General features: G+C 35.4%; 1 protein-coding gene across 2 annotated transcripts; it reads left to right on the top strand.

Moving 5' to 3' along the window:
- The first annotated feature begins 3,521 nt into the window (after window positions 1-3,521).
- LOC142638158 (ribonuclease 3-like protein 2) lies at window positions 3,522-8,314 on the top strand. 2 transcript variants are annotated; one of them, XM_075812164.1, is made up of 5 exons: window positions 3,522-3,697; window positions 4,226-4,620; window positions 7,056-7,205; window positions 7,343-7,719; window positions 7,929-8,314. In XM_075812164.1, the coding sequence occupies exons 2-5, from the start codon at window positions 4,237-4,239 to the stop codon at window positions 8,101-8,103; spliced, it is 1,086 nt and encodes a 361-aa protein (XP_075668279.1). In that variant the 5' UTR covers window positions 3,522-3,697; window positions 4,226-4,236; the 3' UTR covers window positions 8,104-8,314. The 2 variants fall into 2 exon arrangements, with proteins under 2 accessions (XP_075668279.1, XP_075668278.1); XM_075812163.1 differs by lacking the exon at window positions 3,522-3,697 and having other exon boundaries at window positions 3,736-4,620.
- Window positions 8,315-14,514: the final 6,200 nt, after the last annotated feature.

Below are 14,514 nucleotides of genomic sequence, written 5' to 3' on the forward strand. Positions count from 1 at the left end.
ACTGCTGCTTTTTTTTTTTTAATCTCCAATTCGTTTTTTTTCTTCTAACCTGGGCATGATTTTTTTTTTTTTTTGTTATTTGGCTTTTTTTGTTTTTTAACTGGGCATGATTGGTTGTTTTGGTTAGTACTGAGTTTTTTTTTCATGATTTTTGTTTTAATAAACTTGGTGTGTTTGTTTTTTTAAACTAGATAATTTTTTTTTTTTTTAAGTTTTCAATATATCCCTCTACTTTTCTACCTTCCCGACCAAATACAAATGAGAGAAAATAAAATCTTTTTTATCCTTCAACTTTTCCATCCATTCTTCATTTTCTATCCTCCCAACCAAACGGACCCTAAGAGAGAGAGAGAGAGAGAGAGAAGAAGAAGAAGAAGAAGAAGAAGAAGAAGAAGAAAAGAAAGAAAAAAAGAAGAAGAAGAAGAAACAGAGATGTGATCTCAACTCCATCTTACGATAGTTGAGGGCCTGCATGGTAGAGGTGTTTGAGTATTGTTGTTCAAAATAATAGAAAAATTGTAGTTTAAAAAGCGTTGTGAAAACATTTATTTAAAATACTCATAATGCAAAAAATGTTTTTGGTACCATATTTCTAATAACGTCTTTTCAAAAAGTGAAAAAACATATAATTGTATGTTTGGTATATGTGTGTGTGTGTGTGTGTTTTTTTTTTTTTTTAAGTGATGACATGTAGTCTAATTTGTGGGACGTACAATTTTTAAAATATTTATAAAAGTGTCATTGAGTAATATTAATTGAAAACTAAAAACTAGTAAGAGAAGTTCTCTAAATTCAGCATTCAAACACCCTAAAATGAGAAACGTAACTCAAACACTATTAAATGAAATCCCCTGCCAAGCAGGCTCTGAAGTTGTTGTTTGAAAATCCCTTACTAAACAAGCCCTGAAGCTTCAACAATGACAATAAGGTACTATAACTGAAAGCTTGTAAAAAAAAATTAAATAAATAAATAAAAAGCTATTCAGGAGGGAATAAAGAAAGAGTGATCGAAGTTATACAGGAGGGAATAACAACTGGCTTCCCAAATATCACTTTGGCTGTGTAATCCTAAAGGACTTATTTTGATATCAAAAAGAAAGCTATTCAGGAGGGGAATAAAGAAAGGGTGAAGTTATTCAGGAGGGAATAACAACTAGCTTCCAAAATATCACTTTGACTTTGTAATCCTAAAGTATTTATTTTGATATCAAAAAAAAGAGTGAAGTTATTCCGGAGGAATAAAGAAAGCAAGGAAAAGCAAATAATTTAGACCATGAAATAATCTTATTAAATATTTTGTCCCCCTCGGGCCACGACAACTAGCATATCAAGTAATGATAATTGTCTTCCTAAAAAAAATTTTAAAAAAAAAGTAATTTTAATTGTTTATATATTCCTTTCTTCTCAATTCATAAGGTCTTAGAATAATGTCATACTTTTTTTTTTTAATGAAAAACGAGTAGGAGGCGACCAACATGGCAATTCTACCTAGATGTGACTATAATAACACTTTACTCGCTAGGGTCCGAGTCTTACTGGGGCGCAGGGGGACCGGTGAGCCATAGCTTCCCCATCCCCACAAGGGGCACCAGCAATCCTAAGCTACCAAGGAAGGTAACCCTACACAAATTCATATTCGGACTCGAACATGAGATCTCACCCTTGGCGCAACTCTTTGTGCATCGGAATAATGTCATACTTGTACAATCTAATTTTGCAGTATCGCATTTTCTCTTAAATAGAGTCTTTTAAAAAAGAGAAATGCTTTTTTATACCCCATTTCTCTCTGGGAAATTATTAAATGTTTTTGAGTGGGACCTCATTTGTTGGCTTTACTAAAGTTTGATCTACAAGCTATGATATTGGTTGATCGAATCTTATAATGACGTGGTTCATTTTTGTGCAAAAGCTAGAACCAGCTTACCTATGGTTAAAGATTAATTTAAAACGTACTACAGCAAGGCTGTTGACGATGAGTTTTCATTTATTATTTCTATGGAAATATTGTTCCGATCCGAGGATGCAAAGAGAGATATTATTTTGAGAATGCTGGATTTTGGCAAAATGGAAAAGAGCCCTTTTTTTTTTTTTTCTTTTTTTTCTTTTTTTCATTTTATTGTTTGGTTGCTGCGAAACAGTTACAAGTAAAGATGGCTAAATATTTACTAAAAAATTTTAATTAATTTCTTAAAACTTTTTTTCAGAAAGTATTTTTTATTAATTACTTTGGATTTTTTAATTTACAAAACTTAAAAATTCCAAAATATCCTTATATTTTATGTGATTAACTACATTGAATAACGGTTAAAATTAAAGAGCTAAAATGATCGAAATGAAAGATAGAGGACTGAATTTAATTTTGAGCAAAGTTAGATTGTAACATTAAGGAAAAAAAAAAAAAGTGGAGAGAATTGTACTAATAACAGAAAAGGAAGATTCTAAAAAAAATAACAATAATAATAATGGGAAAATGACTAGTGTACACAAGCAATTGCACGCAAAGTTGTGTGTAATAGTTTTTTAAACTGAAATTATAACTTGAATTAATGATTTCAATTTTTTTATTTTAAATTACATATAGATTTCTGTGTAACCAGACGTACGTAATAGCCATTGCTCATAATAATGTTATCCTAGCATTCTTGTTAGCCATGCAAAAAAAAATTTTGTTTATTTTAGCATAAAAACCTCCCTTGTCTATTTTACACAATTATTTTTCAAAAATTCCTACATCAAATTATCTATTTTACTTTACACTACATTTTATTAAAATTTTTTTTTTTATCAATTTTTTATTATTCTCTCAAACCATGTTTTTTTTTTTGTGTACATGAGTAAAAAAGTATTAAAATATATATTTACATGTGAATAGTAATTATATATATATATATATATATATATATTTATATGGGTACTATAATGACAATATAAATTAACTAAGGAAGTCAATATCGTATCAGAGGTTGTACCGGTTTGGCTAGCGGTACGATATATTTCTGATACCGGTCAATGCCGGTGTACCATTTCAGATTTACCGCTATTATACACACACACACACAATCTCTAAAACTATATTTATAAGCATATAATATTTCACTTGTTTATCTCTAGCTCACATATCAACCTATTAATTAATAAAAATATAAAACTAGTGAGCGACAATAGTTGAAAATTTGAAATAAATAATGTAATTGAAATTTGAAACTTGTTTCAAATTTCAATTTGGTGTCAATACACACAAATAAGATTACAATAACCACACAAAACAAAATGTAATAAATGCCCTTATTGGAACGCATAGGTAATTTGTGCTTGACAGTACAGTCTAAGTAATTGACTAAATAAAAAATAAAAAGTAATTGAAAGAGCAAAATAAGCAAAGAGATAAGAACCAAGGAGAGTCCTCAAAAAAAAAAAAAAAAGAACCAAGAAGAGTCACGTGGCTTTGTGAAAAGCACATAAAATAAGAGGCTTTTTTTATGCTTTTGGAGGAGAAACCAAGAGAAAGAGGTAAGTACAGCTTATACGTTACAATAACAAAACATTCAAGCAGAGCAAACGAAAAAGAAAAAGTAAAGAATGGATATCAACAAGCAGAGCAAACGAAGCAGGTAGAAAGCAGACAATGAAGGGAGCGAATCAATGGCTAAAAGAAGATCTAAGTGGCTAAAACGAAGAAGAAGATGATGTTGTTGCTGTAAGTATAGTATTTTTTTTAAAAAAACCCAATTATATTTGTACCGGTCCGGAACGAAAATACCGCCGAAAAGCTCCGAAATTCGTCGAAATAGCCGAAACAAACCGGTACACCCCGGTATTTTGGGCGGTACGATTCAGCCCTGTTTCTGTACCGATTTAGGCACTGGAACGAAATATTCCGACGGTATCGACCGGTACAGTACGAAATCGTCTTCCTTGAAATTAACACAAGTATACATGATCTAATAGGGTTGATTTTTAGAATTAGATGCCCAAGATTTACCATTTATGCCTATTTATACATCTACTATAGTGAGTGGCATCTTTTGTTTTACACGTTTTACCATTCAAATATCTGCTTCATAAAGCAATGTAGTCCAACTACTCCAACCACTTTAGAAATTGCAGAGGATTGCTTTTCTGACTTTTGGTCTGTTTTAACCAAGACAACACACAATAATACAATAAAAGCAAGCATCAAAACATTCATCACTCCCATGAATTAGGAAGTTGGTTGGTCATTTAGGAATTCTGCATATGGATTCTCTTTTGTCCATGGAGGAGGAGGAGGAGAAGTCAGCCACAATAGTAGCTGTGGAAAAAATACTCTCCTACAGCTTCAAGGACAAGGCTCTTCTAGTAGAGGCACTCACACACCCCGCCTACTACAACAACAACAACAACAACAACGGCGAGTCGTTTAGGTCGTACCAGCGGCTCGAGTTCGTAGGCGACGTGGTGCTGGGACTAGCCGTGAGCAAATACTTGTACCTGGAAAACCCTAGCGTCGGCCCAGGACAGCTCACAGACCTACGCTCCGCCAACGTCGGCAACGACAAACTCGCACGGGTCGCCGTCCGCCACGGCCTCCACCGCTACATCAGGCACAACAATAATTTGGGCGTCTCTCTTCTTGATGAGGTCTAACAAATGCATCTCACTTTTCTTTCCTTTTTTTTCTTTTTTCTTCTTTTACAGTTATTGGTTTACATTTACTTGTACCATTTGCATGAATAGTGTACATTATTCAAGCAAATGTACACAATGTTATACACACTTTTTCGGTCTATAACGAAAATCTTACAAATGGTAGGAAAATGTTATTGATAATCTGTTGTTTCCACTGTCTAGTAATAGGATCAATCTGCTCGATCACTTACCAAACTGAAAAGTAGTCTCAAGAGGGCTTTGGGGATATGACTCGATTACAGATCCTAGTTTTTGATCCATCCCCCATATATGCACCCTCCATCTGCAACCAAGTGAATTCACCAATAAATTCCTCCAAGTGAGATGTCTCCATGAATGCTGTATCTAGCTTTTAAAATTTGTGCTACCAAATTATTTGGTGTTGAGTAATCGCCAACACTGTTTAGCTAGCAATGCCAAATTCAAAGTATGAATATCCCGAAATCCCATGATCTTGCTCCATTTCACCCAATGAATGCAATTTCTCTTCCTCTTGTTGACCCCACCCAAAATTGCTACATAAAGAATTTATCTCTTCAAATACCTACTTTGGGAATTTATATATGCTCGTTAAATGGGTGGGCACCAACCACTTTGATTAAAATTTCTTTATCTATTAATTACTTGTTTTTTATTCTCTTAGGGTTAATGCGTTTTGGTATATTCTTCTGAATTTATTGGTTTGCAATCGTCTACTACATTGCTTATATTGCAAGCATAACTTGTACAACAAACACCCTAGGGTTAGTCTTTTTTTCTTTAATTATTTGTTCATTAGTTACGTTTTGTGTTATTCTTAATGTTATTATCTTTTCTTTTCTTTTTTTGTTTGATAATTTGGTATATTATTTTAAATTTATTGGTCGTGGTTTAATATTACAGTTTTTACTTAACAAGAGTGAAAGGCTATAGAGGGAGAGTGAGTGAGAGATTTGGTCCAAGTTCAAGACCTACAAGTTGTAATTATTTTAGAGCAATGTTAGTGACAAATTTATCCACAACCTTTTTCACAATTTATTAAGGTAGTAAGTTGTGATTAGAGCACCATTGTTTTCACATTGATCCATCAGTGATATCATTTTATTATACACCAATTACAATACACCACATCAACGATTGTTAATAATCTTTTGTCTTTAGATTTATTGTTCCTATTTTATTGAAAAAAAAAATTCTTTTTTTCCTAATAATAACAATAATAATAATAATAAACTAACACTCCACCTTTGTGGGAGAAGTGCACCTTGAGCTAGAGGTCATTGGTTCAAAAAATTGTGATTTTTGTCCCTAAAAATTGCAAAAGTTCATCCTCACGCTATTTAAGTTGCATAGTGTTTATGACATGGCACATTGAAAGATTGAGGTATTGTGCAATAGATAGATGAGCAAAATGATGGAAGTACACAATCAATACTTTTTAAAGAGGTTAACCTTGTTGTACCCAAACTGTTTTACACAATTTTACACACTTCAAAAGTAACTAAAATTGTGACTTTAGTTACCTTTTGTAGTGAATTAAAGGCACCCCTTTTAGTTTGAGGAAGAACATTACGAAATTTTATTAAAGAAATTAGCCATAATAGGTTGAAAGTAAAGATTGGAGTTGTGGAGGAATATCCTCCATCCACACTAGGAAAGATCTAACATGCCTAGCATGTTTAGCTAAGTTGTGAGTAATAGAATTACCATGCCTACAAACTTGAGAAAATGAAGCACAGCTACTGGGTTCTGTGGTGGCTTTTGCCGAGGTAAGGATATGACCACAAGGGGAGAAAGAAACATCCGTGCTTATGAGGTCCTTAATCACAATCTCAGAATCGCCTTCAAGGATAAAAGGTGACGAGCCAAGTTCAAGAGCAAAAGAAATAGCTCTTGCCACTGCCAAAGCTTCAACAATATCTGAAGAATATGGGAGATGCACCAGTTCAAAGAGGAAGCAATGGCCTATCCCTACGAGTTGCGAATCACAATTCTCAGGCCAGCTTTTCCTATATCCTTGGAAGTTGCACTGTCAAAGTTTACCTTGAGTGTACCTGCTGGTGGGGGGCTCCATTGACCCAAGGATGAGCACAAGTTGAGGATTGAGGAGCTGAAACATGGTTCGCTCGGTGAAACTCCATGAGTGCTTGCTGGGCATTCTAAGCGACTTGTATGATATTATGCTTTTAAGAGTTTATAATCAGAGCTATGCTTGTTATACACCATGTGTGTAAATACATGCACTGTGTTATAATTTGAAAATGCGACTTTACAATGTGTTTTACAGGATTTTCCATGATAATTAATTGTTATGGTGTTGATCCGTATATTTTGGACTTATCTTTGATTAATATTTGTTTAGAATTTGAACAAAGATCTACAGAAATGGTTTTGTGTTACTTCTATAGGTTCAAGAGTTTGCTGATGAAGTCAGTCAAGAAGGTGATATAGTTTTACATGGATCAATTAAAGCCCCAAAGGTTCTTGCTGACATTGTAGAGTCTTTGGCAGCAGCTATATATTTTGATCTCAATTTCGATCTGCAAAAATTATGGGTGGTGCGTATTTAACTTCTCTTTTCTTATTTGGCAAAAATGATTTGTCTTTTTTCATTTTCTTGTTTTGGATGCTCTCTCTCTCTCTCTCTCTCTCTGTGTTGATATAGAATTCATCATTGATTGTTTTATGTTTGAAGATCTTTAGGGATCTCCTGAAACCTATTGTCACGCTTGAAGTCTTGCAACAACAACCCCATCCTACTGATACATTGTATAAACAGTGTGCAAAGCAAGGGAGGGAAGTTGCCATTAAGTCCTGGAGGGATGGGGCAAAGAATATTGCTAGTGTATATGTCGATGGTGTGTTTGTTGCCTCAGGTTCTTCTAATCAATTAATGGAAATTGCAAAGCTTAATGCAGCAAAGCAAGCATTGCTCGAGTTAGCGAAATCGCCCACTAACATTGGGAGGTTAGATTTTTCTTTTGGGCTCAACAAGTCATTAGAGATTGAAGGAGCAAAGAAAAAGTTGCAAGAGTTTTGTCAGAAGAAAAGGTGGGCTATACCTAGTTACAGGTATGAACTTCTTTATCATAAGTCGTGAAGAATTATATATATTATACACATTCTCACACAAACACACTGCACATAGAAATCATGACTTTAAGTCACGATTTCTATGTAGTTTGAGTATGTGTAATAAACAACATCCTTTTTCAAATTCTCACTTTCTTATCTATCTGGTAAGATATTGAATTGAAATGTACATTTGCTATAACTGGCAGCATTGTGAAGGAGGAGGGTCCACCACACGCAAAGAAATATGTATACTTGGTTCAAATAGAAACTGAAGATGGTGGTTTGTGTATGGAGGGAGAAGAAAAGTCAAAAGTAAAGGAAGCAAAAAATTCTGCAGCTTCATGTATTATTCGTGCCTTATTTGAGCCCAAATCGACATAATACAATAAAATATTAAAGTAGAAGCCTCACCTAAACTTCTACCATATGTCATGATTGTCGAACTTATAAAGATTGATACGTGTTGTATTTATTCAGATGATTTGGACAAACAAAACCACATGGAGCACAGTAATTTGCCCATGTCAATTTTATCTATTACATGTCTATCAGGTGTCAATAATAAATGGATATTTATAAATTCCTAAATAAATATGTGCTTAAAATTGTGGCGGTTTTCATCTTTGGTTCAGCTTTTATGTTGTTTTTGCACAAATGATTCCATTTGTCTAGCATTGGTTTCTAAACTTCTTTGTGGATGAAAATATATTGCTTTGATGCTCACTGCTACTTTCCCTTCTAATCGGTAATATTTGAGAATTTGCTATGTTTCTTAGTAGTATGCAAGTCAGGAAATTTAAGAGTTGGGACTGCAAGTGGAAATGCCCTCCTAAAGAGCCCATTCAATAGTAAATAACATGTAATTTATCCACCATTTTCTAAATAAACTCTCCCAAATAAACACTCCATCTCAAATCTTTTCTGCCTTCTCAACCCTCAAGATGCTAACAAATTTGATACATACCCTTACCACCAAAAAAATAGAGGCTAACCCCTTTCTCCTACACCCAGTAGGTGCACACCTATTGAATTTTTAGTGAAAATTAGCACCATTCATAGGTGATTTGTATTTAACAAAAATGATATAACATTTGAACATGTGATCTATTACAAAATAAATTGAAACAGTAGTAATTTATCAAAGTTTTAATGGATCCATTGCTTGAAAGTTGAATCATGCTTGCTTTGGAACTAAAAGTTCAAGATTTGATTTCTTTTATCTCAGAAAAAGTGCTGCAAAATAGATATTGAGTAACGAACATTATTAGAACTAGCCGCGAACCAGTGCATTATGTGTGATAATTATTTTTATGGTGGTTTTATTAAAAAAAAAATTACGATTTAGACTAATTTAATAAGGAGTAATGTATTTCATAATCATATTTTTATTTATAATAGGAACAATCATAAATGTAATATAGGAACAATCATAAATCATAAATATAAATTTTGTCGTACTAAAATGAAAATAATCCAATTTTTCTCAGAAATTCAAAAGGCAAGTTAACGAAAATATTTATTTTTCAATAAAAGTTATTTATAACATTTTGTGAATCATTAAAAAATATATAAAATTTGGAAATTATTCTTTTAGTTTTAAACAAACTTTCTCAAACCTTATTTTTTCTACCTACAATCCAAAACACTGAAAAACATAACTGAAAAAATTAATCAAATTTAACAATGATTAATTGGACCAATTAGGAAAACAATTTGGTTTTGATAATCTATTAAGGGTTTTTTTTTTTTTTCCAGAAATTGTAATTTCGTCCACCCAAAACATATTATCAAATAAACAATTATTTGCAAAATCTAAGAATTAAATTTCAATATATGCATTGCTATAAAATAATAATAATAATTAAAATTAAATTACAAAAGCTAAAATTTGTCGCCCATCCGATTAAATGGCATTATAGAGTACTTCTAATACAATTATTAAGAGTACTTTGTCCACCACAAATGATTAAAAAATAAACAAAATTAATAATGTAGGGATGATAAGTCCAGGAGTACATATATATATATATATTGGACCAGGGACCCAATCCGAGACATTAAATAGTCCGAAGATGGGTGAACATCTTCATAAGAATCCATATTGGTAAATGAAGAGGTACAACCTGATCATGATCATCCTAGAAGATGGCCCGAGGAGGAACACTTCCTCGGCCGGGCGAAGCCGAGGTCCGAGGGTACGGCTTGATATCAAGAGCAACATTCCGCATAGTTCTACTAATAAGGATAAGTATCAAGAAGTGACTGGACAGGGGGAAGGCCATGAAATATCTAAAGGGAAAGCTGCTACCACCGCATTGAATGCTCTGTAGCTAACTCTCTGGCCGCATTAATGAGGAAGTAATACCTGAGCAGCAATGTTTAGCCTTACAACTATTTTCAAAGGTTTCAGGAAGGGGTTGATGGTGTTAGGACATATGTGGTTCACTTGTTAGAAACATATGTCATTATTTTATGTAATTGGTTAATCCTTTGACAAAACGCACTTTACTTGTATTTGGATAGATCTAGGTTGTCCCTTCTTAAGCATCTCACTATAGATTTCCCTTCTCATTTTATTCTTTCTGTATTAGATGTTCATCAGGATTCGGCGTCCCGTGATAAGCTAATCTTTCCATTCGCTATCACAAGGATCTTACTCCACTTTTCTGTTCCCTTTCCAGCGCCCGACCCTTTTACCTTCATGTGTGTCATAGATGCCACTACCGTTAAACGTAGTGAGGAGTAGTTTAGGTCACGGCAGACTGGGTCAGTAGCTCCTCCCACCCGTTCGGCTCCATCCACATCCGCTCCCTCCTCTTCTATGGGCAATGTGACTTTCGGAGACATCATGGCGCAACTTCAGCGCATGGATGCTCGCCTTGATACACTCTCTACTGAGCTGTATCAGGTGAATGTTCATGTCAATTGTATTGAACGACAAAAGGCGATCATGGGTGGCTTCGCTCCTGAGGCTTCTCCTCCACCTCCTCTAGTGGGTTTTGATTCTGAGGCTGATGATGGTGATGATGATGATGATGGAGATGCTAGCTCTAGCGATAAGATGTCTACTTGACACTCTTACCTTTTGTCACTCATGACAAAAAGGAGAAGTAGTTTTGGATATGAGAGTAGTCATTCTTGGGGGGAGAGTTAGTATAGTTTCTTTTTGGTAGGGGGAGTGTTGATATCTTGAGGGATGTAGTGAGGATTACTTGTATCTTTTTCTTTTCTTTCTTTTAGAGATACATTGTTCTTGTACCTTAGGCCTTGTAACCATTACTGACATACATTGTACTTATTCTCTTTATATTATATGTTGATGTATGTTTCTTTCACCTACCCTTACATGTGTTGTTTCTTTTCTCTTTTTATACACATGCTTCTTATTTTTTGTATGCAATCTATTATTTCTACTTCACACAAAGATGTCTTGATGTGTTTTGTTTAAAGTGTTTCAAAAATACATATTGTCAAAGTCTACTTGCCATAAACTCTCTTCTTGCAAAGTTTTTCAAGAGTTTGTGTTAGAATAGATTTTATTGTGTTCAACAAGTGAGTATGAGTTGAGTGTTTTATGACTTCTCTCTTATGTTCATTTGTTTGTTGTGGTTTTATCACGGATTGTCAAAAAGGGAGATTATTAGGACATATGTGGTTCACTTATTAGGAACATATGTCATTATTTTATGTAATTGGCTAATTCTTTGACAAAATGCACTTTACTTGTACTTGGGTAGATCTAAGATATTTTTAATACTTCAAGGAATAAGGTTTCAAGATCAAGTGTTAAAACCATGCAAGTTTGTCCAAGAAACAAGCTGAAGAAGTGCCTGTCATTAAAACTCGACAGCTAGCATCTATCGAGCTTAAGAAAATGTTCTAGCCCCGTGGCTCGACAGCTGCACAACAGCTTCTCGACAGATGCTATCTGTCGAGGCTTAAGAAAAACAAAATTTTTGATCTGTTTTCTTCTAATCCGTGAATATGTCTTTAGGCCTTCTTTTCTCATAACCCTAAACATATAAAATGATTATTTTAAGGGTTGTATCTAGTTACACAGAAGAGAGCACAATTGCACAAGAGCATAATTCCACAAGTGTGACCAAAAACCTAGTTTTACCCTAGTTCTTGAAGAAGCTGCTGTGTTTGTACACCGTAGGGTTTTGTGACCAAGCAACATCACGATCTTCATCTGTTGAAGAGAAGAAGAACTTTGCATCCAACATCTTCCTCAAGTTGGTGATTGAAGTCGCGTACTAGGATCCGCATAATTGGTTAGTCACGTACTAGGAGCCGTGCAATACAAGGAGAGATTGTCACTACAGAACAAATCCAATTGGGTATTGGGGTAAGGGTTCAACTGTAGGTTGGTATAAGGTACTGGGATTCCTTTACTTGTAACCACTTGTTTTGATAATAGTGGATTCTCCGAAGTGGTGACCTTAAAATCACCCAGTAGGGTTTTGCCTTAAAGGTTTTCCCCATTTGTAAACGAATCACCGTGTCAAATTTAATTTTCGCTGCACTTAGTTATTTGGTGATTTGTTTGTACTACCACGCGTTTGCTTGTTAATTTGATTAATTAATAAACTTGACTAATTAATCAATCAATTTATCACAAAGGGTAAATACATCTTTGGCGTATCAAATGGGACAAGTATCCAAACCAACAATATGATCCATACGTGGAAGATAAAGAGAAGAGGAAGGATAGTATAAAAGAGAGAGGAGACACCCAAGCAATGGGAATGGGAGAGAGAAAGAGAGAGAGAAAAAAAATACTGTAGACTGAGGAACAATATTTGTAATCTGTTATTAAGTGAGAGAAAGTCATATAAAGAAGAGTTAGCCTCCTCGGATCTTGGCCCATTATAATTTTTTCTATTGTGATCTTGGCCCATTATAATTGGTATATAAACTCATTAGAACCTAGATTTCAAACTCACTCTCTATAAATTAATTGTATTGGGCTCTTTGGACCTATTCCCTCACTATCTTGGGCTTAGGTACAAAATGTGTCCTTACAATTGGCGCCGTCTGTAGGGAAGCCTTGTATTTTAATGAGTTTAACGTCTAGGTATGGTAGGTTTGGGTCCACACCAGGCAGAGTCTATGGAGTCCCAGCATCAAGATCACTTTCTAAATCTTGAACGAAGTAGGGATAGGGAGGGAAGTGTGCACACCACCCATACCAACAGGAGTCAATCACGAGGTGGGAGTAAAGTCTCTCATGAAGAAAATACTAGAGCCATGCAATTGGAGATTGATCATTTGAGGAGAAATTTGCGTCACGAGCGACGGAAGCGAACTCCTTCCATTTCTGACTATTCTTCCAATAATGGTGGGGGTAGTAGTTACAGGCCCAAGTCAAGGACTACCCCTAGTGAGTCTTTCTCGTATGAAGCAGACGATCCTCATGGCCGCAGAAACAAGAATTCGTCTTGCAGGGGCCTAGGAAATGACGCTATGAGCAAAGCATTAAACCAGATTTCTAAATCACCCTTCACGCCTAGAATTGAAGAAGGGAACTTCCTCAACGTTTCACTCAGCCAACATTCACCATGTACAATGGCCGAACAGACCTTGTAGAGCATGTAAGCCACTTCAACTAGAGAATGGTTATGCATTCCAAGAATGAGGCTTTGATGTGCAAGGTATTCCCATCCATTTTAAGGCTTGTAGCAATGAGGTGGTTTGACGACCTGGGAGTAGGTTCTATTGATTCCTTTCAGGAACTTACCCGGGCATTTGGATCTCGCTTTATTATGTGCAGTAAGGTTCCTCGGCCCTTGGATTCTCTGTTGTCTATGACTATGCAAGAATGAGAGACCTTAAAAACATACTCAGACTGATACTAAGAGATGTTCAATGAGATTGATGGGGACTTTGATGATGTTGCCATAAGAACTTTCAAGGTCAGCTTACCTACGGAGCATGGTCTGAGGAAATTGTTAATAGGGAAACTAATTAATAATGTACGTCAGCTCATGGACCGCATCGATAAGTATAAGCGGGTCGAGAAGGACCAACAATTAGGTAAAAGAAAGGCGAAGGTGGTCTCTTAAGATAGTAGGGACTTCAGGTCGAATAAGTACAACGATAATCGTCCTCGGTGGCATTTTACTAGGGAGACTGGGGCTACTGCTACGCCACAAGCAGTCAACACGGTGTTTCGAGAGCCAGTGCATCAGGTCTTGGAGAAGATCAAGAATGAGCCATACTTCAAATAGCCAAACAAGATGGGAAGAGACCCCATGAAACTCAATTAGAGTCTTCATTATCAGTATCACCAGGAACGAGGACACACCACCAAGGATTACAGGACTCTGTGGAATCATTTAGAGCAACTGGTCAGAGATGGAAGATTAAAATAGTTTTTGTATTGGCCCAATGGGCAAGGAGACCATGCAAGTTTAGGGACTGAAGGGAACACTTCTTCAAGGCCTCCTTTGGGCATAATTAATGTCATTTCTGCTGCTCTTGGGAGGACTGGTTCGTGTCCCTCCAGAGTAATGACTATAGCTCAGCCACCAGCCGAGGACTCTAATCCTGAGCCAAAGAAGGCTAAAGTTGGAATTCGACCGGCATTGAGTTTTTTAGAAAAGGACAAGGTTAGAACTAGACAGCCACACAATGATGCTTTGGTGGTCACACTCAGGATAGAGGGATATGATGTGAGGGGTGTATTAGTTGATCAAGGTAGTGGGGCGGAGATTATGTACCTTGACTTGTATAAAGGGTTGGGTCTGAAACATGGGGATTTGACTAGTTATGATTCAACCCTAGTAGGTT

The sequence above is a fragment of the Castanea sativa genome, chromosome 6, assembly GCF_040712315.1.
Source record: "Castanea sativa cultivar Marrone di Chiusa Pesio chromosome 6, ASM4071231v1".
Classification (NCBI taxonomy): Eukaryota; Viridiplantae; Streptophyta; class Magnoliopsida; order Fagales; family Fagaceae; genus Castanea; species Castanea sativa.